Here is a 22,691-nt window from a genome sequence, read left to right on the forward strand (position 1 = left end):
AGTCTCCTGTTCATTGTGTAGGTGGCCATTCCTGAGAAACGTGGGAGGGAAGAGGGACAGCTGCAGGAATCCTCTTCAGCATGCTTTTTATGGAGAACTGGTAAAGGTTTTGGGGAAGGTAAAGATTTTGGGGAAGGTTGGTGTCTGAAGATGGATGTGGACTGAAAGGGTCCCTGTAAAATCTAGTAAGAGTGGATGAGGAAGGCTTTGGTGGAAAATCTTGGGATGCGGTAGTAGCTCATGGGTGCTTTTTGGCATCTCCAGAGGAAATTATTTACTTCCTCTGTTAACAGATACTCTGCTTGGTAAATCCAGAGAATGCTTTTCTACTACACTACTACTACTACTGCAAAGGAAAGGCTGTGCTGTTACATTTTAAATAAGAGGGTTTGCATCTTGAAGAACTAAAGGGGTTACTTCAGCAGCTGTGTGATTTAGTGGATTGATACGTGGTCTGGGATTGAAGACACTGCTGCTCTCTTTTTCTGCCACTGGGTGATAGTCAAACATAAATTTATGCTATTGCTCAATTTCCTCACCTTTGAAAAGGAAACAATCAACATTTGCTTGATACATAGCGAAAAGCACCAGAGAAGGGGAAGATGATGTTAAAAATGTCATCTGCATTTGTCTTTATTAATGGAGGGATATGCAAATGAAAGTGATACTTTTCTGTCGTGCTTCGGTCACCTTGTTCTATGTTACTACCAGGCTGCAGCAAGTGGCTGATGGTTGCTGGATCAGGCTGACCTGTTCTGTACAGGCTGCTAGCCCTTTTGCTTGACCTGGGGGTTACTGGATTTGGGCGGGAGCCCAGTAAGAGGCAAAAGAAGCCTACTAGATGAGTTGTTGCAGGCTCTGACCTTTGGTCCAGCTGAGCCCTGTATAGCCCTTAATGAGCCCTTAATAGTTTGTGGGTAGAGATGGAGTCATAAGTCTGAAAGGCTGTAGTGGTGTGACCTGCCTGGCAGGGGTACAGACTTGTTGCTGTGGGAACTCTGAAGAAGGGCTGAGAATGGGACGTGCTTGCAACATCTCTTTCTGGGGAAACCCAGCACAGGACAGGCTGTTTAAACAGCAACCGGTTAGCATTGCTCTGCCAGCCTTTGCAGCAATTTGTCCCGTTCTGGTAGGATATGAAAGTTGAACTTGACGGGATCTTAAATTGGGGTTGTAAAAGTGAGTCTGTTGTGGGGCTTGTTTCATGCTGGTGCTTTAGTACCCTTGGGGCAAACACAGTTTTGCCTGTTGTTGCATTGTTACCTCCAGTGATTCATTTGCCAAAGTATCTAACTGAATAACTTGTGCCATCTTAAGTAGACCTTGGCTGTTTTGGCGTGCCAAATGTGATGGCTTTTGTGTGACTAATTCCCTTTGAAGACACTGTCCCTGAAGTTATGAAGTGGGAAAGAAAACAAGTTGCAATGCTGCAATGCTCAAGACATATGAAGAGTTGTCTCTTGAGATTTTTTTGGTTCTGATCCTTTTTCTCCTCTTTCACCATATCATTCTTTCCTGGCCATGGTTGGAGACTAACTTAGTACGCTGCTGATCCTGTGGTCTCACCAGGAAGTTCTTCAGTCTCTTCTAGTTCTCTCTGAGCTCTGTAGCAATTACAGCAGACCCAGAGGTCATGTGAATAACTTGCTTTTCTTGGGGAAGGGGAAAAGAGAATGCCAAATATGAGAGGTATCTAACAGTGTGGCTTTGTCTGGTGTGGCCTTTGAGTGGTCTGGTCCAAACTGTCAGACAGCTGAAAGGGCTAAACCTCTGACAATACCTGGCTCAGACAGTTTTAGTTATTTGCTGAAGCAGAGTACATAAATAGGACAGATATTTCAAAGATTGTGACTCCTTGTCTGACACAATTAAAACAGATCTTAAGCTCGTTAGGCTTACTAAAGCACTGATACCATAGACTCAGGACACCTGTGCCAAGATGAGCACTCAAGGAACTGGTTTCATAACATTCCAAGGCCAAAGGACTGATGAGCTAATTCAATGACCATATATGGACAGAGGAGGCCCAAAGTTCAACCAGTGGACAAGTGAGGAGGACTATCGGAGACCACCAGAGGACCCCCGAAGACCACCAAAGAGGACGACCATGCCTGCGGATTGGACATTTGCATATGTTAATGAGTTCCAGGAAATCTCATGTTTATGTATATGAATTCTTGGAAATCCTGTGAATATGTACCACTTTATAGTATATAATCTTTGGAAGTTTGCCACCTCATTGGAGCACTCATGGTGGAACGATCCCCAGTGCTGCCCAGCGCTGCAATAAAGGATGCCTGCTTAATAGTAACTTTGTTGCTATTGAGTTTTATTTCGGGAACTTTCTGAATACTCCATTTCCTCCTACGGAGAGGTTCAGACTTTGAAGAATAGTATCTGCGAATTTTTGTATTACAGCGGCCAGGCATAAGTATCTCAGGAGCAGGTGCAATAAATGGTTAATCATCACAGAACTGAAGCCCAGAAGCAGCTTCCCCTAACCTGAAAATAGATAACACCCTTATTCACTGGGGCTGTTGGCTTCTGAGCACTTCTCTTAATCCTGGGGTAGCATGCGAGGCTCCAAGGTTACTGCCACAAAGCAGACTCGGATATAAAGGAATCAGGTTTGCACCAAGGCTTTGCAATCACTTTTATCAGCTGTTTACACTGAGATACCAGCCTTTGCATTGTAGCCTGGAATAGATGTCAGAGCCTCAGCAAGCTCTGCAAGGGTATGAACTCCCCGGAATAAATTGGTGAACAGTTAACCTTATTGTAAATTCTAGCAAAGATGCAGAGAGCAGAGACATTGGCTTTTTGACTGCTGCACGTCATTGCAATTAAATGGTACTTAGCTGTGGTTCTTAGGTCAGTGCTAGCAGTGTCCTCCTGATGCAAGACTCTTTAATTGCCCAGATGCTTCCTGAATGAAGTGGTCTGGAGTGGTACAAAGAGCTCAGCTTCTCCTTTCTTTGGTGCTCATGATAACTGTTACCTGGGGGGTGATGATGGATACTGCTATTCCAGTATGCCTTTCTTACTGTAATGTTACAGTAAACACTTTGCTGCAGCAGTAAACATAAGGCTAATGTTCCTTTCTCAGAAGGTGCTTGTCTTCTTTCCCACTGTGTTAGTTGCAGTGAGCTCATCTGTGTTGCAGTTAAGTGCTGGCAACAGTTATATGTAAAACACGCTTCCAAACAAGCCTGTTTGGACAGAGAGGTCTGAATGATCTTGCTGCATTTTCATTGAGAGAGCAGCAAGAACATGTTGGGTTTGTCAGCCAGCATGGTGCCAGGTTCAACTGGTTTTAACTTTTGTTTCTTTGACGAATGGGGAATTGATTCGGTGAGGAGACTGGGATGAAGCCCTTTATGCCAGGGGCTTGAAGGGGCACACATGGGGGACCGTTTTGTGGTGTGCTTACTGCCTGCATGAATCTCTGCACAGACCTAAGCTGATTGCGTGCTGCCTTCTTGCCCCCACTGTGGCATGTGGAAAGGCTGACGACATCTGTTACTGAGCACCAGGCTGTCCTGCTGGCTGAAGGAAGAAATGTGGATCTGTCTGGCCTGTTCTGGAGCTGACAGCCTGGCTAGAAGCCCTTGGCATTGTATGAAGCACCCAGCTGAAGTGGAAGAGGGATTGAGACCATTGCTAGCCCCTTGGAGATTCGGAGAGCAGCTCCTCCTGGCTCCTCTTGCCCTCTTACAAACTTAGCTGTGGCTTGGCTTTCCTGCTTTGTGGACAACTTCAGCTACCATAGTTGGCTTTCTTTTTCCTTGTCTTTGTCATCAGGCTGTCAATGGTGGCTTGTGTGATGGATGAATGTAGCACCACACTACATCCACCCATGGCCCTTCTGGAGGTTTCTTTTGAGCACTTCTTTTTTTTTTTTTTTTTTTTTTTTCCTCCAGCTAAGAGACTGTCACCCCCAAAGATAAGATGCAGCACAGCTGTCTCTCTGGCAGTGGATGCTGAATTTGAACTGTTGCTGGACCAGGTTTGCTTTGGGATTACTTGGTGCGGAGACCTCAGCTATGCTGTTCATAGATCCATCTGCCTTAAGATCCCTGGACCTTGGCCTGGAGCCCTTCGCTGGCCTTTCTTGGCTGAATGGTTATTATAAAGGCTGAAAATGTGAGTGTCACTGCTAATAGGAGTTGCAATATTGCTGCAGAAAGGCAACAACTATCAGAAGAGAAGGGGTGTTTGTGGAAAGAAAGTGTTCTTCATAGCTTAGGTCAGGGCCCTATCTATTTATAAGTGCTTGTCTGGGTATGACTGAACATGGGCCCAGACTTTATTGCTGTATTAAGGGAGCAGTTACCCAAATCCTTCCAAATAAGGGCCTTAATCCAGTGTAAGCAATAATCTGCCCATGCGTGAAGAGTGAAGGCTGAAGGAATGGTAGGTGCCCACCTAGAGAAGACCATCTTTCTACTAAACTTGAATATAAGTTGTGGTCAGCCAGAGTTTGAATGTGTTCCGTTAAGCTGAATGAAACTACATTGTTTAACCTCAGCAAAAATATGCTTTGGGAATATGATTGAGTTTATTCGTCTTGGCATTTGCAATCATGCCCTTTCATAGTATAGATTAGCTTTTGATTAAAGTAGAAGCACTAGTTAGACACTAATTTCTGGGTTGTGGGTGTGTTTCAAGACAGCCTTAACTGTACTCTTGTCTTCAAGAAAGGACAACTGTACTTCACACATTCCTGACAGATGTGTCCAACCTCTTCTCTAGCACTGGAGACTCTTAAGACTTCTCTCTCTCTCTGTGTGTGTGTGTGTGTGTGTGTCCGTCCGTCCCCCCAGGCAAAATATCCCATTGCTGCAAAGCTTTCCTCAGTGTTGTAGTCACATGTGCTGTGGTTTAGACTTGTTTACATCATAGCTACATGAAGATTCATCACAGAATAAAGCAAGTCCAACAGAGCTTCCTGGGTGTGTTCACACTGCTTGGAAATTCAACCAGAGGGTGAATGGCTCTCTACTGAATGAATGACAACATGCTCTCATCTGCAGTTTAGTTTTGGAAAAATAGATACACAACTGGATAGCAATAAATTCAGTCAAGGCAGGTCTTTGTCACTCAGATTTTGAGCATCTTTCTAAGGGACAAAAACAACCATGTGCTTTGAGAGAAGAGCGCTGTGGCGATTCTGTACAGCCATTCCCCACTTCAGTTTTGGCTTCAACAGTCCAGGCAATGAAAAACTCATGGTGGTAGATCCCCTGTAAGTCAGGTGCTCATGGGGAAAGGTGAGTCAGTGACAGAGAGCAACGGGGACATATGCTTTCTGTAACCAAGGCGTTATCCAGACCTCAAAATAGCATCTCAACATCTGCAAATAAAAGGGGAATCAGTGACCATGTTCAGGTGGCTGCTGGTTGTTCTCAGCATTGTGGGCCACAATGGGGTAGGAGAGAACAGCATCTTTTTGTGTGCCCCCTTGATCCTGGGAGCAGTACTGTTTGCTAAGTAATGATATATTCGTGGGAAAGCCCCTGTAAGGATTTCCCCCACCCAGGAAATCTCCGTTTAGCACATACTCTATTTCTGCACAATTTCACTCTATCTGGGAATATGGGCTAGGTGGCTGTGTCTGGTTCAACTCCTTGCAGACAGGAGCTGGCCCTGGATGTATGAGAGGTGCTATGCTGCTTATACTGATAACCCTGCCTCACCCCAGCTGGCTCTGCACAGAGAAGGCTTGTACATCTGTGGATGTATGAATGGCAGAGCTGCTCTGAAGGTGACTATACAGCTAGAGATGGCCAAGAATCACCTGCAGTTACTGGATACCCTGAAGGAACTGGACACATACCTGTTGCAGGGTTTTTTTTGTCTGGAAGTGACAGCTGTCCAGGCTGGAGTTCTCCCTCTTCTCACACACAGTGCGTCCAATTTCCACGTGGAGCATGTATTTCAGCCCTCTGACAATCTAGAGAAAGTAGTTTTGTCCTTTGAAGTAAGGGCAGGGGAAAGGGATGCCAAAATTTTGGCTACGAATCAAATGCTACTTCTGTGAATTGTGGGTGGTGGTGTGCATAGAAGTGTGTTACATTGAATTGCTATGGCGACGGTTGGGGGAGCCCTCCCGTGGAGCAGTTGAATGGGATAAAGGGACATGTGCTGTTTATCTTTAGGCAGGCATAGCAGTCCTGAGGAGCATCAGGGCTCCCATGTCTTGGGTGCTCTGTAGGAGGGTCAATTGGTAAATGGCTTGGAGGACTGCCAGAAGTCTGGACTCTTCTTACCTGTACCATGGCTTTGTTTATTTGTGATTCCTTAAACAGAAAGAGGTCATTGGAACTGTTGTTGTATCTGTAAACCCCAAAGCGAGCTGCCTTGCGAACACCAGGATTGTCAGTGTTCATCGGGACAGGGAAGCCAGGTTTCATGGTCGAATGAGGTGGTGGTACATAGGTAGCTGAAACAACACAAAAAGTGAGTGCAAAACACATCAGGTGCCTGAAACGGTGGGAGCTTCAGCCCTCTGAAACAATGCTAAACCTTCTTACTTGTCCCATGCACTTGTGCTTCAGAAGGATTCTGCTCACATCCATTACAAAGTAATTTTCCTTTATATGTTTGAAATGGTGAAACAGTCCTGTGGAATGAAGTGACAGAAAAAGACGCTGCTAGAAGTGGTGGCAGAGCTCAAACTGACTTAGAAGAAGCCAGACTATCACGAATATTGTTTAGAATGTCTCTGGTACGACTCCTGGCTCATAGAAGGCCCGACTTTGAATCAAGTTATAAAGCTAGATCATGTTGCTCAGAGTACAGTACAATTTTGATAACTTATCAAAGACTGGCTGGCAGAGCCCTTAGGTGGCATGCAAAGTTTAACTTGTAGACATTTCCCCCCCCCCCCCCCCCCCCCCGCTTAATCCTTTGATGGCATCTTGAGGTTTTTATTTTAGGGGGATTTAGGTGGTGATAAAGGTGAGGGGAAGATACTCTCCCTTTATGTGCTGACAAGAGAGGGTGTCCCTGTTCTCCAGGGAAGGGCCTGGGGCAGAACCTGGACCAGCTCCCCACTGTCCTGGACAACGAGTTGCTTTGGGTGCTGAAGTGCTGTTGCCCTGACCCAAATGCCAAGGACCATCTTACTATCACAGCCATGAAGTGGAGGAGCAAGGTGTGTAGGAAATGGAGATGGGGGGCACCCCCACGAGCTTTCAAGTTTGAGCACTTCTTCTCACACAGCCCTTGTTACTATATGTTCTTACTTGGTTGTGTAGCTCATTTCCTTGTGCCCTGCTTGTTTTTTCAATAATTTAAAAGAAGCTCAAAAGCTTACAGTTAATACCAGCATTTCCTCCCCTTTACACTTGGCCTTCCCCTCCATTTTCCCCATTCTGAAATACAAACAAGAGGAAGAAATCCTCAACTTGTGCAAATTGCTGTGCAGCCATTGCTGATGCCAAGACCTACCAGTGTAGGAGGTGGCCCTTGGAGTTCACGCTGTGTGCGTGTGTAGGCAGTGAGCCTGCATGTGCACACAAATGTGCATACAGAGCTTGTGCTAAGTTTGCTGTGAAAGTCGAGCTTTGTATCACCTCCAGCTTTTTTTTCACAGCTAGTTCTCTCGCTAACAGCCAAGCACAGAACATAGGCTGTGTATTTAAGCCAGTTTCTACTAAGAAACTCTCAAGTAGAAGCGAGAGGGCCAACCTGGTGACCCAGAGTACATTTAAAGAAAAACAAAACCCCAGCATTACACGCCATCATCGGCACAGGAGGCTGCAAAAATCGACTTTCAGGTTGCTTACGTATGTCCTAGTTACACTATCACATCCTCCCCCGCAGGCAGTAATGGCTGCACCCCCTTGTAACACTGCTCAGGGATTAGAGTGTTGACCTGCAAAGGAGAGACTCAGTTCCACATCCCTCCTCAACCCAAGGATGTCCAAATTCACATCTCTTCCTGGCTGATGCACTGGCTATCTTAATGACCCTGTGTTTTCCTACAGGTGGGAGCTGAGAGACCTAATTTATGTGTCTGAGAGGAGCGGATGTTCTGCAAGTGGCTTTGTGTCTGGTGTGGAGGTGACAAGCGTTCCTGCCCCGCATCTCTCATCTGTGTTGGGACTGGGTGTGCAGCCAGTACTGAGCAACCTGGCGGTGTTTTTTCACATAACAGCCCAGAATCCACTTGCAGGTCCCAAGACTATTCTCTAAGGGATGATAATTTCTCTTTGCAGCAAGGGTGGGATTCAAGAGTCACAGACTCATGACCATGCAGCCTAGGACTAAGGTATTTCTCAGGCAGCATATCTTATCCAGTGGTCAGCTCACGGGTAAGACTTTCCAAAGCATGTTTGTCCTCTTGTCCTGAACAGGGATTCTGGCTGGGGGTGAAGGTGGTGGGACCCACAGGTGATTCAAGAGGGCCATGCAGGACCTGCCTGAAGTCAGAAAGGAAGCTTGGGGCAGAGAAGGGCCTGTTTTGGGCCTTGCCTATAAGGCCAGCTGCCGTCTTCCTCCAGGATGCCATGCTTTTTCCTGTGCCATCAATACCAACTCAATAGCTTATAGGAACAAGCTTTTTCCTGAGCTCACCTAGCAACTGAGACAGGCTGCCAGGCTGAGAGCAGGTCACTGGCTTGGGCTCATCCAGCTGCTCTTCAGGACCTTGCTTGACTCTATGCTCTTAATGCCTGTTTCTGCCCGTTGGTAAGTCAGATGTGGCTGCGGTGGGGATGTTGACAGCAGATACTGTCCTTTGTAGTAGGAGGAGTTAACTGCAGGCTTTTTCAGTCTTAGCACAAAGTATCTTTGTGGCTTAATAGCCCTTAAGGCCTCTTGAGTCATGGTGACAGCTTTTTTTTTTTAGGCATGGGGTGGCAGGGTGAGTGAGGCTGGCTGAAGTCACACTGTGTGTATGAGAAGAAAACTAAGAAATGTGTTCCTCAAAGCAAGAGGCAGAGTTCAAAGTGCCCTTGTTTCCGACTCCAGTGCCTGGTAGATCCAGCAGTGTCACACATGGCAAGGCCTCTGAAATCATAGAATCATAGAACTATTGAGGTTGGAGAAGACCTTTAAGATCATCCACTCCAACCATTAACCTAATACTGCCAAGTCCACCACTAAACCAATTAAGGGTGGAGTAATAACTAATTGCATGTTCCCTGGCTTGGTGGCTGGATTATTTTTTTAATGAAAGTAAAACTAAAATAGAATCATTAAAGTTGGAAGGGACCTCTAAGATCATCAGTCCAACCATCAACCCAACACCACCATGCCCACTAAACCATGTCCCAAAGTGCCACATCTACCCGTTTTTTGAACACCTCCAGGGATGGTGACTCCACCACCTCTCTGGGCAGCCTGTTCCAATGCCTGATCACTCTTTCCATGAAGAAATTTTTCCTAATATCCAATCTAAACCTCCCCTGAAGCAGCTTGAGCACATTTCCTCTCATCCTATTGCTAACTACTTGGGAGAAGAAACCAGCACCCTCCCCACTACAACCTCCTTTCAGGTAGTTGTAGAGAGCAATGAGGCCTCCCCTCAGCCTCCTCTTCTCCAGGCTAAACAACCCCAGTTCCCTCAGCCGCTCCTCATAAGGCCTGTGCTCCAGACCCTTCACCAGCTTTGTTGCCCTTCTCTGAACACGCTCCAGCACCTCAATGTCTTTCTTGTATTGAGGGGCCCAAAACTGGACACAGTATTCCAGGTGCGGCCTCACCAGTGCCGAGTACAGGGGGACAATCACGTCCCTGCTCCTGCTGGCCACACTATTCCTGATGCAAGCCAGGATGCTGTTGGCCTTCTTGGCCACTTGGGCACACTGCTGGCTCATGTTCAGCCGGCTGTCAACCAACACTCCCATGTCCTTTTCTGCCAGGCAGATTTCCAGCCACTCTTCCCCAAGCCTGTAGCATTGCATGGGATTGTTGTGACCGAAGTGCAGGACCTGGTAAGTGGCCTTATTGAACCTTATACAACTGACCACGGCCCATCGGTCCAGCCTGTCCAGATCCCTCTGCAGGGCCATCCTACCCTCCAGCAGATCGACACTCCCACCCAGCTTGCTGTCGTCTGCAAACTTACTGAGGGCACACTCAATCCCCTCATCCAGATCGTTGATAAAGATATTAAACAAGACCGGCCCCCAAACTGAGCCCTGTGGAACACCGCTTGTGACCGGTTGCCGACTGGATTTAACTCCATTCACCACAACTCTCTGGGCTCAGCCACACAGCTAGTTTTTTATCCAGCGAAGAGTACACCTGCCTAAGCCATGAGCTGCCAGCTTCCCTAGGAGAGTGCTGTGGGAGACGGTGTCAAAGGCTTTGCTGAAGTCCAGGTAGATGACGTCCACAGCCTTTCCTTCATCCACTAGGCAGGTCACCAGGTCATAGAAGGAGATCAGGTTGGTCAAGCAGGACCTGCCTTTCATGAACCCATGCTGGCTGGGCCTGATCCCTTGGCTGACCTGCACTTGCCTGTTGAGCATACTCAACATGAAATGCAACATCTGGAGAGGTAGGCTCACAGTCTAGCAAGCTGGTCCATGTGTTGTAGACAGGTAGCAGGCTGGTAATACACCATGTGTTGTAGGAGATGGTAGGCTAGTATATTTTTGCCCCAGCTTTCACCAAGGGATACTGGGCATTTCACTATCTTCACCTATTGCAACTTGCTGTTGAGAATGACTCATACAAGAGCAAAGTGGGTATAAAGTCTACTGAGCCCTTGTGGGAGAACTTAACCCCCCGATTTTCCTCTGGTGACCCAGATTCCTCAAGGCTAGGGTTTGTTTTTCTTGACATGCTTTGATTGTCATTCAGGGTGGTCACTGCGTGGCACACACACTGGTCTGAAATCACTTTTGCTGTTTGGAATAGTTTGCACCACTTTATTTCCAAAACCCAGATACTCTCTGGTGTGAGGCACCTGTAGTTCTGATTTTCTTCACTGCAGCCCTTCGTAACAGCTTCTTCCCTAGCTTGGCCCTTGAGAGCCATTACCTTAAAAAGCTGAATGTGTGTAAGGTGGTGGCCCCACTCCAAGAGCGAAGCAGAATGGCCCAGAGGGTCAGATAACAATGCAAGGCTCTAGGCATAGCAGTATTGGTGAAACACTTGTCGTCCAGCCTGGGTGGGAGCAGAGGCACTGCATGACCTGGCCAGGCACCTACAATACTCAGAAGCCCAGAGGGTGTGATCTCATGACCTGGGAAAACAGCTCTTACTGCTCTACAGGGAGATGCTTAGGGCCAGTGTATTTGTATTTTAGACTCCATCCTTGCTTCTGGGTTTGGAAATATGAAGAGAGAGGGGAAAAAATGTGGCTGGCCCTCCTCTTCCTTCTGTTGGACGGTAGCAGGGTAGATACTTTTCTTGCTCTGAGTTAACAGGCAACTGTCCGTTATTAAGCAAGAGAGTGCTGCTCTTGCAGAGGTGAGTTGAACGTTGTATTAAGAGGCCCTCTCTTGTGCTTTCCTCATTGAGGAATAATCTGGGGGCCCTGTTCCTGCAGTATGAGAGCACAATCCTGTGGATGCTGTCTCCCAGCCTGCAGTGAAGCAAATAGGCAGATTGCAACAGGTTGCTTTTTTTTTTCATGGGGTGCCTCCCATTACTGGGAGCAAGGCTAGGCTTTATCTTTACATTTAGGACACAGCAGAGTTCCTGCATGCCTCTGCAACCCCCAAAGGAAACCACAGCTGAAACAAAAAGCTACTGGCTAACCAAACATCATCCCTGAGTACATTAGTACTTTCTGCGTATGGGAGCCAAAGTAAAACTGAAGTAGAGCTAAAACCTTCAAAGAGAAAACACTCCTGTCTGTAGCTCCCATTCTAAAGATTTAAGGCCAGCTGCAATCAAGAGAGTTTCCTTGCTCAGCAAAGAAAGAAACAATATGGAGTAATGTTTCAGTAAAGTCAGCTAATTGGCACTCAAGTGCCCATCTGCACTTAGCAGTCAAATTGTTACCCACAGTCTTTGTATTTAATAATCAAGGTCATGCAGAGTTTAAACACTGACAAATAAGTTAAAACCAAAAGTTGACTTTAAAATCTTTAGACGATGTCCCTGGATAACATGGTTTGCTAAAAGGGGAGAAAGTCTTTTAAGCAGTTAGATTTTCAGCTGCAGTCTGAACTCTGCAGTGCTGAGCCAGCATGGGCAGCAGCTGAAGAAGGGCTGTTACCAGTGCATTAGAAAGCAGCACTCACAGGACCTAAAGCACAAGGAAAACAGAGAATATTTTCTGCTCTTACCATCTGAAATCCTGGTGAAGCCCCAGAGTGCTAAGCAGCAAAGCATGGCAAAGCTGCAGGCAAAGTTCACCGCCATCTCCACCACTTCAGAAGAGGAGCGAGGAGCCAGCCAGCAAGAGAAGTGACTGCGCCGCTTCCTGCAGGGGAAGATGTGCCTCTCTGAGTGCTCTTATTGGCTGGGAGGAAAGAAGAAAATCACCCTAAAACCCCCTGAATCATCGCAGCTCTGATGCAGACTTTGACTCCTGCTGATGACCACACACCTCAAAGCACCACCACAAAACCCTGGCTTGGTGATAGCAGCACCAGTCCTGCATCAGACAGGGACTTTTCCTTCGTGATCCCTAGGGGCTGTGCAGAAGCATAGGCACATATGTGTGGTGCAACACTGGGAAGTGGTGTGGGGGTGAGAAGAGTAACAGTCATGTGCTTTAAAATTCGTGGGGAAATTTAATCCCCAAGAAATGGGCAGTGAGCCCTGGGGTTGTAATTCTTGACTTGTGTATGGGTGTCTATGTGGGGAGAGGCCTGACAGAGAAGATGGGCTCGGTGTCTTGCTTCCCCTGATGTGGAGATGTGGGGTTTGGGTGAGGGAGACAAGGAATTTTTAAGGGTATCTACCTGAGGGGGTTGGGTGGAGCAGAGCTAGTAGGAAGAGGATTTTGGTTTCAGTGGCAGAGGAGAACACTGTGCCCCACATTTACAAGAGGTGTTCTGACAACAGGAAAGGGCTGCGTTAGGCTCAGAGGAGGTGAGGTTTTCTCTAGGTGCTCTCCAGAGGGCAAGGGAAACACGAGGAGAGGGGTAGTTTGGTTCTCTGTGGCATGCAGAGCTTTTCCGCTCTGGGGTTGGATTCCCCAGGGTCAGTGCTTGGTTTCCAGAGAGGTCATCTCCAGGTCCATGCTGAGGAGCTTACAAGTCTGGGCAAAGGAGTTGGTTGCCTGACCTTGTGATGCATCTGAAATCACCAGCTGCCAGATTCAGGAGGCTGGGAGATGAACTGATGTCTCACTGAGGGGCTGGGTGTGGTGAACTGCATGTGTGCATTTATTTCAGGTGAGCAGGAAGATGGTGGTTGCCTTTCACTTGCCCCAGCAATGAACTGTGCTCCTTTCTGAGCAAAGACATCTTATCGCCTGAAGGAAAGTCCTAATGTAGGCTAGCGTAGGTGGTGCATAAGAAGCTGGAGGAAAATAATCTTAGTGTTTTCTTGTAGGAAGGGATTAGGTAAACCCTCTGTTGAAATGTTCCACCAAGAAGGAATGGGGCAAGCACGGTGAGTCACATTTATCAGTCCTACTTGCACAGAGCTTCTGAATCACCCCAAAGCCTGTGGAAAACATTGAGAGAGAATGAGAGGGGCTATATTGGGCTTTTTTGGTGCCCCTCCCCCCTTTTTTTTGAGCTCACACAGTGACCTGTCCCTCACCTGTGGCACAGGCAGGGACTCACTCCTCTGCATGGCAGAATCAGGTATCTTCAGCCCTCCCTTCTTCTTCAGGAACTGTGCTCTATAGTTCTACCTTGCTGAGAGACTCTGGGGGAGCGTCTTTGTAAGCCTATAGTTGAGTCCTCCAGCGATGTGCAAGAGAGGGGGTGGTCAGGACCCTCGTCACTGGATCTCAACACATCTCCTATGTGCTGCAAGAGCCTGTTTGTCACCCTGCCACATGATGCACCAGAAAGGGGTTCCATCCCTGCTCTCTTCGCTTGCTGGTGAGCTCACAGCTTTTCGATTTGAGTCAAAAGGGGCCCAGTGTGAGGGTCTGCTCAGGCATTTGAGTGGATCTTTCTAGAGCGTAGATTCTTTCCTTACTTAAAAAGAGCACTTTGGGACACCACTAGCTGCCCTTTGACAGGGCTTGCTGTGAGTGGGGACGATGATTAATAAAGGCAGAGAGGGTGGTGAGATGTTTGGCCTTGCACAGAGCGCGTGGGAGGAGGGCTGTGGGTGCAGGAGTTGCATCTCACCGACTTGACCCGACTTGGCCGTTGGCACTAGAGGGCACCCGAAGGCACCAGAAGGCACCAGAAGGCACCAATTCGGTGTGCCGGAGCCCAGGCTTGCCTGGTCCAGGCACCCACAGAGCCTCTTGAGCAGCTGCTGCTGCTGCATTACCTCTGACCCGAGTGCTGGGGAGACGGATGCCCTTGTGCGGAGCCCCTTCCTCTGCACAGTAGCCAAAGGCAAGTGCAAACCTCACACAGAGCAGAGTTGTCCCCAGTGGAGTAGGGACAGACCCCAGGGGCAGCGGCTCTGTTTCAGCTTCATCCAAAACTAGCAATGCCCTGGGCTCTCTTCTTGCCTAGGAGGTTGCCTGTGGCTTTGACATATCCGCTCTTGGGTGTCTGATGGCTGGTGCCCCAGGGCAGGGGGGAGTGCGCTTTGGCTGCCAGCGCACCCGCACCCATGGTCCGATGCAAACCTGGCTTGTTCTTGCCTTCTCCTGTCCTGCTGTGGTGGCATCTGTGCTGCTACAGCCTTTGTCCTGGGGAGCTCTGGACCTGCTCTAGGACCTGCTCTTTCCTGAAGAGCACCGTTTTACTGTTAGCAGGGTTTATAATGCCAAACAGTGACTTAAAGAAAGCAGTGTGTGTCTGCAGATGGCACATTTTTCCTGCCTTCTTCGCTCTCCCCTTCTTTCCATAAAATTGCTCATTTACAGCTCTTCCAAATCCACTCTTCCTAATGACCCATTTACGACTCCGCTGAGGAAGTTTCTCCAGTTCTTTTCTCCTAGGAAGTAACAGAGTGCTCACTAATGAGCAGTAGTATTAATAGTGCTAGGTACTATTATGTAAAAAAACCAAAACCAAAACAAAAAACCCAAACCCCACCAAAAAGTCCACCAAAAAACTCCCCCTCCCAATAACTGACAAACAATAGCAAACTCCTCCAAGCCCCCAATATGCAAATACTTGTTATATTTCTTTGGGAATTTTTGTGCCGTGGAGGAACCTGTGACTGGAGACTGGGACTGTTGTCCCTTTGCCATGTCTCACTCCAACCAGGTACCATCTCCTGGGGCATTACTCTGTGCCCCAAATCCCTGTGTCTGCAGGAGGAGTGGAGCAATGTGATGTCTCATCTGACATCCAACCCAGGAATATGAGGTAGACCCCCTTTCGTTGAAGTTTCCCCAGGGTCGCTTATGGGAATTTTGCCCACTTTCCCTGGAATGCATGTGTAGACCACCTCCTCCAGACCAGCACAGGGTATGTGGGGCATTCTGTGGGGTGGTTTCCACCCCCTAAATTTCCCACTATGTGGCTGTTCCTGTGTGAGCAGAAATCCTGAACAGGGAGAGGATGAGAGTAAGCAGGCAAGGAAAGGCTCACTGATTATCCCAGGATAAACAGAGCATTTGCTTTAAGCAAATAGCTAGCCCTGACCCAGTCTAAATTAAGCTTGTGATCTTTCTGCATTAAGCTGGGTTAAACAGATCTTAAAAGACTTGCATGCCTGAAGAACCCTCATGTTTGTTTTTGTGTGAATAGGGGAAGTTTCTTGCAAATTGTGGGAGACCAAGTCCACTCTCTTTTCTGCAAGGAAGTTTGCAGAGTCTGTTCATTCTCCCACTGTTGGGCTGGGTTCTTACAGGCTTCAAAACAGTATGCAACTGTGGGGGGATTTTTTTTTAATTAAAATAAAACCTCCCAACTTTTATTATCCATAAATCAAAGATGTAATTATCTCCTCCTTTTCCATTGAAGAAGGAAAACCACGGTACCTGGAGTTTGATTTTCATGGCATTTGGTGCATGAGGTGGACTTTTTCAGCATCACTTATTGCTTCTGTCATTCAAGGCACACCTTTGGCCACAGAGCACAACCTAGTAGTTGCCACCATAGCTTCCTGGAATAATGCCAGTGGGGTCTGCAAGGGGTCATGTTGGAATTACACACCTGTAAATGCAATCAGCATCTAGCCCTGCACCCACAATTTTTCATTTGCTGTTCTGACTCCCTCTTTGCGCTTCACGGATCAATGGGGAACTGTAAGAAAAATTAATCTCATTAACTTTTGCAGGGGCTTGGAGGATGACTAGAGTGTGTTTGAATTGTGCTTTCAAAAGGTTTTAATTAAGACACATTTACCAGTGTCAATAGTTGCCTTTTTTTCCCTTTAATCTTTTATACATTTTCCAGGCCTTCATCTGATCCCCAGGGCAGCTAATTCAGTTGGCTTTGCTTTAACAAAGGATCTGAGCAGCAGGATGCTTTTTGGCTCTCAGCTGGAAGAGAGAAATCACCACATTTCAGCTTTTGGTAGACTAGTACATGGGAAAATGTGTGTTACTTTGGCAGAGTGGCAACAGCAGACTTTAATCCTTAAAGGTGAAAGAGGTAGGCATGGTGTCTTCTTCCACACCAGAGGCCTGCACTTTGTAGATGCTGGAATGTGTCAAGGTGCAGAGAAAGGGCAGCCCAAGGAAGAATGACCAGGATAAAGAATTCAGATGAGGACCCAGCTGCTCCTCTGCCTTCCTAGAGCAGGAGCACCTCGCCAGCCCATCTTTCATAAGTGGAAAACCATGCAGCTTGTATAGCAGCAGCTTTTAAGTACAGGGTCACCTGGGCAAGCCACAGGACACTGATAAGCAGGCGTGTGGCTGAAAAAGTTTGGTCAGGCACAAGGGAAGGAGGAAAATGGTTCAGAGCACATGTCCCCACATATGATTAAGTCAGCAGCGGTGGCCACAGTCAGGATTATGGGTCTGTGCACTTGGCAGCAATGGGATATGGAGGAGAAATCGGGGTTTGACACTGGTGGGTTGGCCTCACCTGGGGAATTTTTCTCCTTATGCTCCCTTGTCTCTTCTGCCAGGTGCTCTGTAGCCCACCAACACACCACCTGTGCCTGCACTGCAGAAGTTGCTCTGATTTTTCAAAGGGATCAAGGCTCATGCATCTTTTTTTCTACTGGCAATAACTTTTGAACTGATGAATTTCAATCAAATGTGAAAGCGGGCTGGAAGACCTGAGGATAATCTGTTTACCATACAGAGAAGAGAAGAGAGACCTAAATGAGTGGTTGGGCTGAGGGGAGGGGAAGCACAACTGTGGCATTATCTAGTCTATCTGCCAGTGGCACTGGCAGCTGGTGTGCAGTGATTGCCTACAGATTGCACTGTGGGGTATTTATAAGGGATGGGTGTATGTAAAGACCCTTTGATATTTTACCTTGGGGCTGTTCTATTTGTTTTGAGATGAACAAACATCCCATCCCCTCCCTCTCCATCTGAAGATTTGAAGTAGTTCACTTCCAGGGCAAGCCTGCTCCTCTCTATAACCACTGCAATGAGAAAGGAGACAAACGTTTCACTAAGATCCTGGTGCTGTTCCCACTGCAGCATCCAAGGTTTGCTACTTGAATTTAAAATCAGCTAGAGCCTGATTACCTCAGTAAGAACAAATCCTCCATTTCTAATAGGAACATGATGTACAGATGCCCAGAGCAAAGGTCCCTTTAGCCCTGAACCTTCTCCTGGAGCACAGCCTGGAGGGGAATATTACTGTTCTCCTAAGCTACCCTGAAAGTATTTCAAATACAGTTAATCAGCTTGTTCTCAATCCCATTTGGGGACCACATTTTCACTGGGAACTACTGATCAGGAGATGTTGGTGACTGTGCAGATGTTCCCTGCCTCAGTTTCTCCACTGGCCTTTTCTATATTTTGCTTGTTTTGCTAATGGCCATCTCTGGTCAGGACGGTGTACAGCACCTGGCACCAGTGGATCCTATTTTGTGATAGAGCATCTTGGCAAGTTCATAACATAAGACAAGTAATGATCAAGTATTATCAGTTTAGCTCTTGCCCCTGTGGCACCTTGCTTTTTCAAACAACTGTCCACATGCAGTGGCTTCTCACTCCACTCTGTTACCCCCTCTACCCCCAGCGTGGTGCTGAGTGTAGTCAAATGACTGTGCAAGCCCCTGCAAACCTCTTAGCAAATGAATTAAGGTGTGAGAGGTGACTGGGAGAAGCACTGGCTCAGCCAGCCAGCTGGGGGGCTGTTTGAAGGGGACCCACCTAGTAAAATAGATCTTTTTCTTATCACATTGCAAAGTGCCTTGGCAGAGCCATAAGCTTAGGCAGACACTTAAAGTTGCTAACTGCTTGTGTTTCAGTAGTGCTGGAGGTCCCTGCCATGGACTAGGGTCTATCGTGCAAGAGGTCCATGGAAAACACCCACCAAATGAACTTGTGAACTCTTCCTGTTGGACACCAAATATCACAGTGGTGAATTAAAAGCAGTTAGCATGTCTCTAGTTTGCTGGTGTGAACACTCACAGCTGCTGGTGACAGCTGCTTTTCCTCCCCTTGCATCACCCCGGAGGAAGCGGGCCACGGTTCTTCTGTCTCAGCGATGGAGGGGGGAGGTTGTGTGATGATAGATGAGCTCAACAGGGGCGGGTAATGCTGGAAAAAAGGGGAAACAGGTCTGCCTGGATTTTGCATCCAGGTGCACTTGTGCGGGAACACACACAAGCACAAATTCAGTGTCTTGCCCCTAAACCAGTGTTAAGGTAGTGGCTGAGAGAGAGGCTCCTTCTTGTCCTCCAAGGGTATGGTGCAAGGGTGGCTTCAGATGATTTGGTATTTCTCTTCCCAGATGTCTTGCAAATTAATCCATTGTGTATTCACCCAGCCTGCACTGGACCTGCGGAAACAACGTAGCATGTTTTTGGGGACTCCGGGACTGGTTGGTCCTTTGTCCAGGCCTTTGCTGGGTTCCCTGCTCTGTCTGCACTCACTTTCCATCTGCTGGCATCCTTACTGCTTACCTCATATTTAATAATTCTCTCTAGACAGGGGAGATACCACTGACAAGAGAACAGCAAGTGTTATGCTCCAGTTTAAGAACAGGGCATTGGGAAGTGATGTTGAAACACAGGGTTCCTGTGCTCTGCCATATGCCCCACTCAAAAATGTGCTTGGCAGGGATGATTGCTCTTAGGGCAGAGGGGTTCACCAAAGACAGGATGTGCTGCACCCACTCTGCACCTTTTGAAATAAGATGATAATTTCTCTTTTGTAGGGAAAATTGACTGACTTCATGGTTCTAGATGCACTGAAAGTATTTGCCATGGTGTCCTGTGGGAAAGAACGGGGGGAAGCTGAGAGGGTCAGAGCTGCTAAAAAGCCATTCAGGTGGCCAAAGCAGGGGTCGCAGTGAGAGGCTGTCTCAGCCTGACAGCTGTCAAGGATTGCTTTTCAGATGAACACTGTATTTGCTATATTCAGGCTCAGTCTTGGCACAAGCCATGAAAAAGCAAGTGTAAGACAGAGTAAAGCATATTGGTGCTGCAATATAAGCCTGTGTCTGCAGTGCAGCGTGTGCCGCAGGTCTCCCAGTATGAACGAAGACAAATATGTGCTCTCTAGCTGTGTTTAAAAATCCCATCCCCAACTCCGTGGAGCTTCTCCGCCTGGCAGGTACCCAAGCACTCTGCACTGCTGAGAATTGGATCCGACAGTCCCAGTCTGCCTCTGCTGTGCTATGTTCCCTTTTACCACCACTGCCAGCTCTTACCTGGTGCTTCAGATCCGTGATGAACAACCATAAGCTGAGTCGAGGGGGGCTGAGCTATGGTTTCATATGCAGGTGGCAACACCAACACGTGCAAAATGCTCCTCGGGCTAGGAGGATGGTGTTGGACGTGTTCTCCCACAGAGAGCAGAAGATTGTTGTGTCCTGAATCTGGTTTAAACCAAGCAGAGCAGTGTCCATTACCTCGATATCCTAGGCAGAGGGAGTGCTTTGCACTGCCCCTCTCCTGTGAGAGGTACATGTGGGTGCCCAGGTTCAGGGCAGCAAATGAAGTCTCTTCCCAGCCGCTCTGCATCTCCCTGCAGTTTGGGCAGAGGCAGAAAAGCCACGCTGCCACCCAAGGCCCATAAAGCAAGTGTTATCTACTGAAATCTATCACTGAAAAATGTGGTTAAGCCAGATCTATAGCAACAAAAGTGAAGAATCAATCAGGGCTTAATTATCTTTCCTGAATGCAACAAGAGCCATTTCACAGCAATTCGAATCCCTCCCCTTCCACTCCCCCTGAAAGGTAGCACATGCATTTTCCTGCATTCAGCTGCTTTCCCTTTAACAGCAGATAATCAGCTTAATAGAGAAAAGATTGTCCTTACAACACAACAGAGCCATAATGGAGAGAAATCTGCCTTGAGGAAAAAAAAAAAAAAAAGAGAAGGAAAAAAAAGAAAAGAAAAAAAGAAAAGGAAAAAAAGAAAAAAAGGGTAGCTCACATATAGCAAAACTGTTGGTTCTGCACTCGTGGTGTTTGTGGAGTCTTGGATGCATATGTGAATCAACATTAACATCTTTCCCTGGGTGAAAGTGTTGTGGGGCTGCTGATACAGCCTCTGCTGTCCACTGCTTATAGAAGCAGGAGGTGGAGAAGAGTTTGAGAAAGTTTTTGATCATTGGCACTAACCTAAAGATTCAAAGCCCTTGTCTGCAGAAAAAAGGGAGTTCGCAAAAGCACCTCCACCTGGGATGACAATTATGAATGGCACCTGCTTCATTAGAGCCTGTGAAGCAAACCAGGTTGTTAACGAAGATGGAATAGCTGTGCTTAAGTTTTATAAAAGAATCCAGAAATGATACTGGCCTCTATGCTTCAGAGCACTGTGTGAGCTGAGCAGTAGTGGTCAGGGAACAACACGATGCTTGGTTACCCCATCTCTGGGTCCTATGGGATTTCTGCACTTTTTTTGGAAGGAGCAAGTGCTGCTCACTGTTGTAGACTGGCAGAATGAATTTAGCCATGCTGGAGACACTAGTTGGGAATTTTCTGTGGAAAATGTTTTTTGCAATGCCAAAATATATTCCTGTGAAATGAGCTCTTTCAGGTATCTTAGAGGTTTGTTTTTTTTTTTACTGTTTTCCACCAGAAATATAAAATCAGAGAAAAACAGAATGCTTTGGATTGTGCTGCCATTAAACAGAGCTGCTGCAGTGTGTCAAGGGAGCTGTGATAAGTCATGCTGTGTGGGGGCTAGTGGAGAAAGAGCAGCCCATGTGGGAAGGGGTAAGGCTGTGTATTGACTTTGATCTCCCTCTGGGGCTGTCAGTTTCCCAGCACACCTAGTGGTACCTTATTTTGCAGTATGTGCCCTGGGTGCAGCCAAGCTCCGTTGCTTCCTCCCAGGCCCACGACCAGAGCCCCTGCTCTGGCTCAAGGATGTCTCTTCTGTACAAGACCAATGTGGTGGGAACTTGTGCGTCAGTGGTGGGGGTGTTGCCCTAGGGTTCTTCAAATTGGCTTTGCTGGGCTGTGTCTGAGGGTGAAAGGTGCTAAAAAGTGAGGAGCCATCTCTGGCAATGGGAGCAAAGCTGCAGGAGGGGAACAGACTTCCTTGAAGCTCACCCTCTCCAACCTCCTAAGCAGCTGTAGTGATCAGGTCTTCCCATATCTTTCTCTTTCTTCAGACTGCTGACCTTTCTGAGGCAGTGGGATGTCAGGCTTAGAGTGTTTCAGCAGAGATCAGTGAGTGGCTTTCTCTGCCAAAAACAGCTTTTCCCCACAGAACATAATTACTTTGTCACAAGCTGCCTGAGAAGACCCATCGCCAGGATGAGTAATGCAACGAGGCCAAATGAGATTGAGACCCTGCAGAGTTTCTGTGTGAGACAGAAAGAGCTGGAGAATTTCAAGTGAACACTGAGGTGTGAGAAAAATACCTTGGACACTTGGGGAGGTTGCTTTTCTTCTTCATGCTTCTGGGCAGCCCAGCATCTCCACCCCAGCATGCTAAGGAGCCAGAGGAGATGGGGACAACAGCCATGGGATGCTTCCACCCGTCAGCAACTTCTCTTGGTGTTATGCCAGTGGTTTGGTCCCCATCTCTTTTTCACCGTGTTTGTGCTAGCAGCACTTAGCTGCCAGAAGGGATGGGTGGGCAGCGAGTGGGACTTACACTGCCCAGAGGGAACTCAGGGTGAGGGTAACATCATGGCTGTGGCTGCTGGCACTGTAGGTAAGTGGTGAGGGGAGTGCCAGCCAGGTTTGAGACACTGAACGAGTGTTGTCTTGTGATGCAATCAGTGCACACTTAGGTGAAAGGCCCCTGAGCTGAAGATCCTGAGAGAGGAAAGGAGTTGTCCATCATTAATACCCTGTGAAGTTGAGGGACAGCAGAGATAAGGGATCTGTCACTGGCAGGGCAGCAAGGTGCAGCTACCAATTTGTCCAGCAAAACCTGGGAGGAAAAAAAAAAGCCAAACTTGGAGATTTACAAGCATTAAGGAGGCTTATGCAAGAGTAGCTTTGGCCTGTGGAAATATGAATGTCTTTTGCATAGGTACCCTCATGGGGCAGGATGCATATGGCTTTGCCTAATGAGAGGCCTTGTCAGTTAACTTGAACATGTGCTCTCTTGTCAAGGGCTGCTTATTTGTAGGAAGACATCATTCAGA

General features: G+C 47.5%; 1 protein-coding gene across 1 annotated transcript; it reads right to left on the reverse strand.

The window, feature by feature from the left end:
* Positions 1 to 4,720: 4,720 nt before the first annotated feature.
* Positions 4,721 to 12,352, reverse strand: CST7 (cystatin F). Its single transcript, XM_009479354.2, has 4 exons — positions 12,252 to 12,352; positions 6,270 to 6,442; positions 5,837 to 5,953; positions 4,721 to 5,353 (listed from the first exon to the last, which is right to left on the reverse strand). The coding sequence occupies exons 1-4, from the start codon at positions 12,325 to 12,327 to the stop codon at positions 5,276 to 5,278; spliced, it is 444 nt and encodes a 147-aa protein (XP_009477629.1). The 5' UTR covers positions 12,328 to 12,352; the 3' UTR covers positions 4,721 to 5,275.
* Between the last annotated feature and the right edge of the window lie 10,339 nt (positions 12,353 to 22,691).

Source organism: Pelecanus crispus, chromosome 3 (assembly GCF_030463565.1).
Source record: "Pelecanus crispus isolate bPelCri1 chromosome 3, bPelCri1.pri, whole genome shotgun sequence".
NCBI lineage: Eukaryota > Metazoa > Chordata > Aves > Pelecaniformes > Pelecanidae > Pelecanus > Pelecanus crispus.

Coding starts and splice junctions, on each gene's coding strand:
- CST7 (XM_009479354.2), bottom strand. CDS start 12,327: ATGGCGGTGAACTTTGCCTGCAGCTTTGCCATGCTTTGCTGCTTAGCA. Junction 5,954..6,269: donor TAAACAAAGCCATGGTACAG/GTAAGAAGAGTC, acceptor TACTTTCTCTAG/ATTGTCAGAGGGCTGAAATA. Junction 5,354..5,836: donor CAAAAAAAACCCTGCAACAG/GTATGTGTCCAG, acceptor TTTTATTTGCAG/ATGTTGAGATGCTATTTTGA.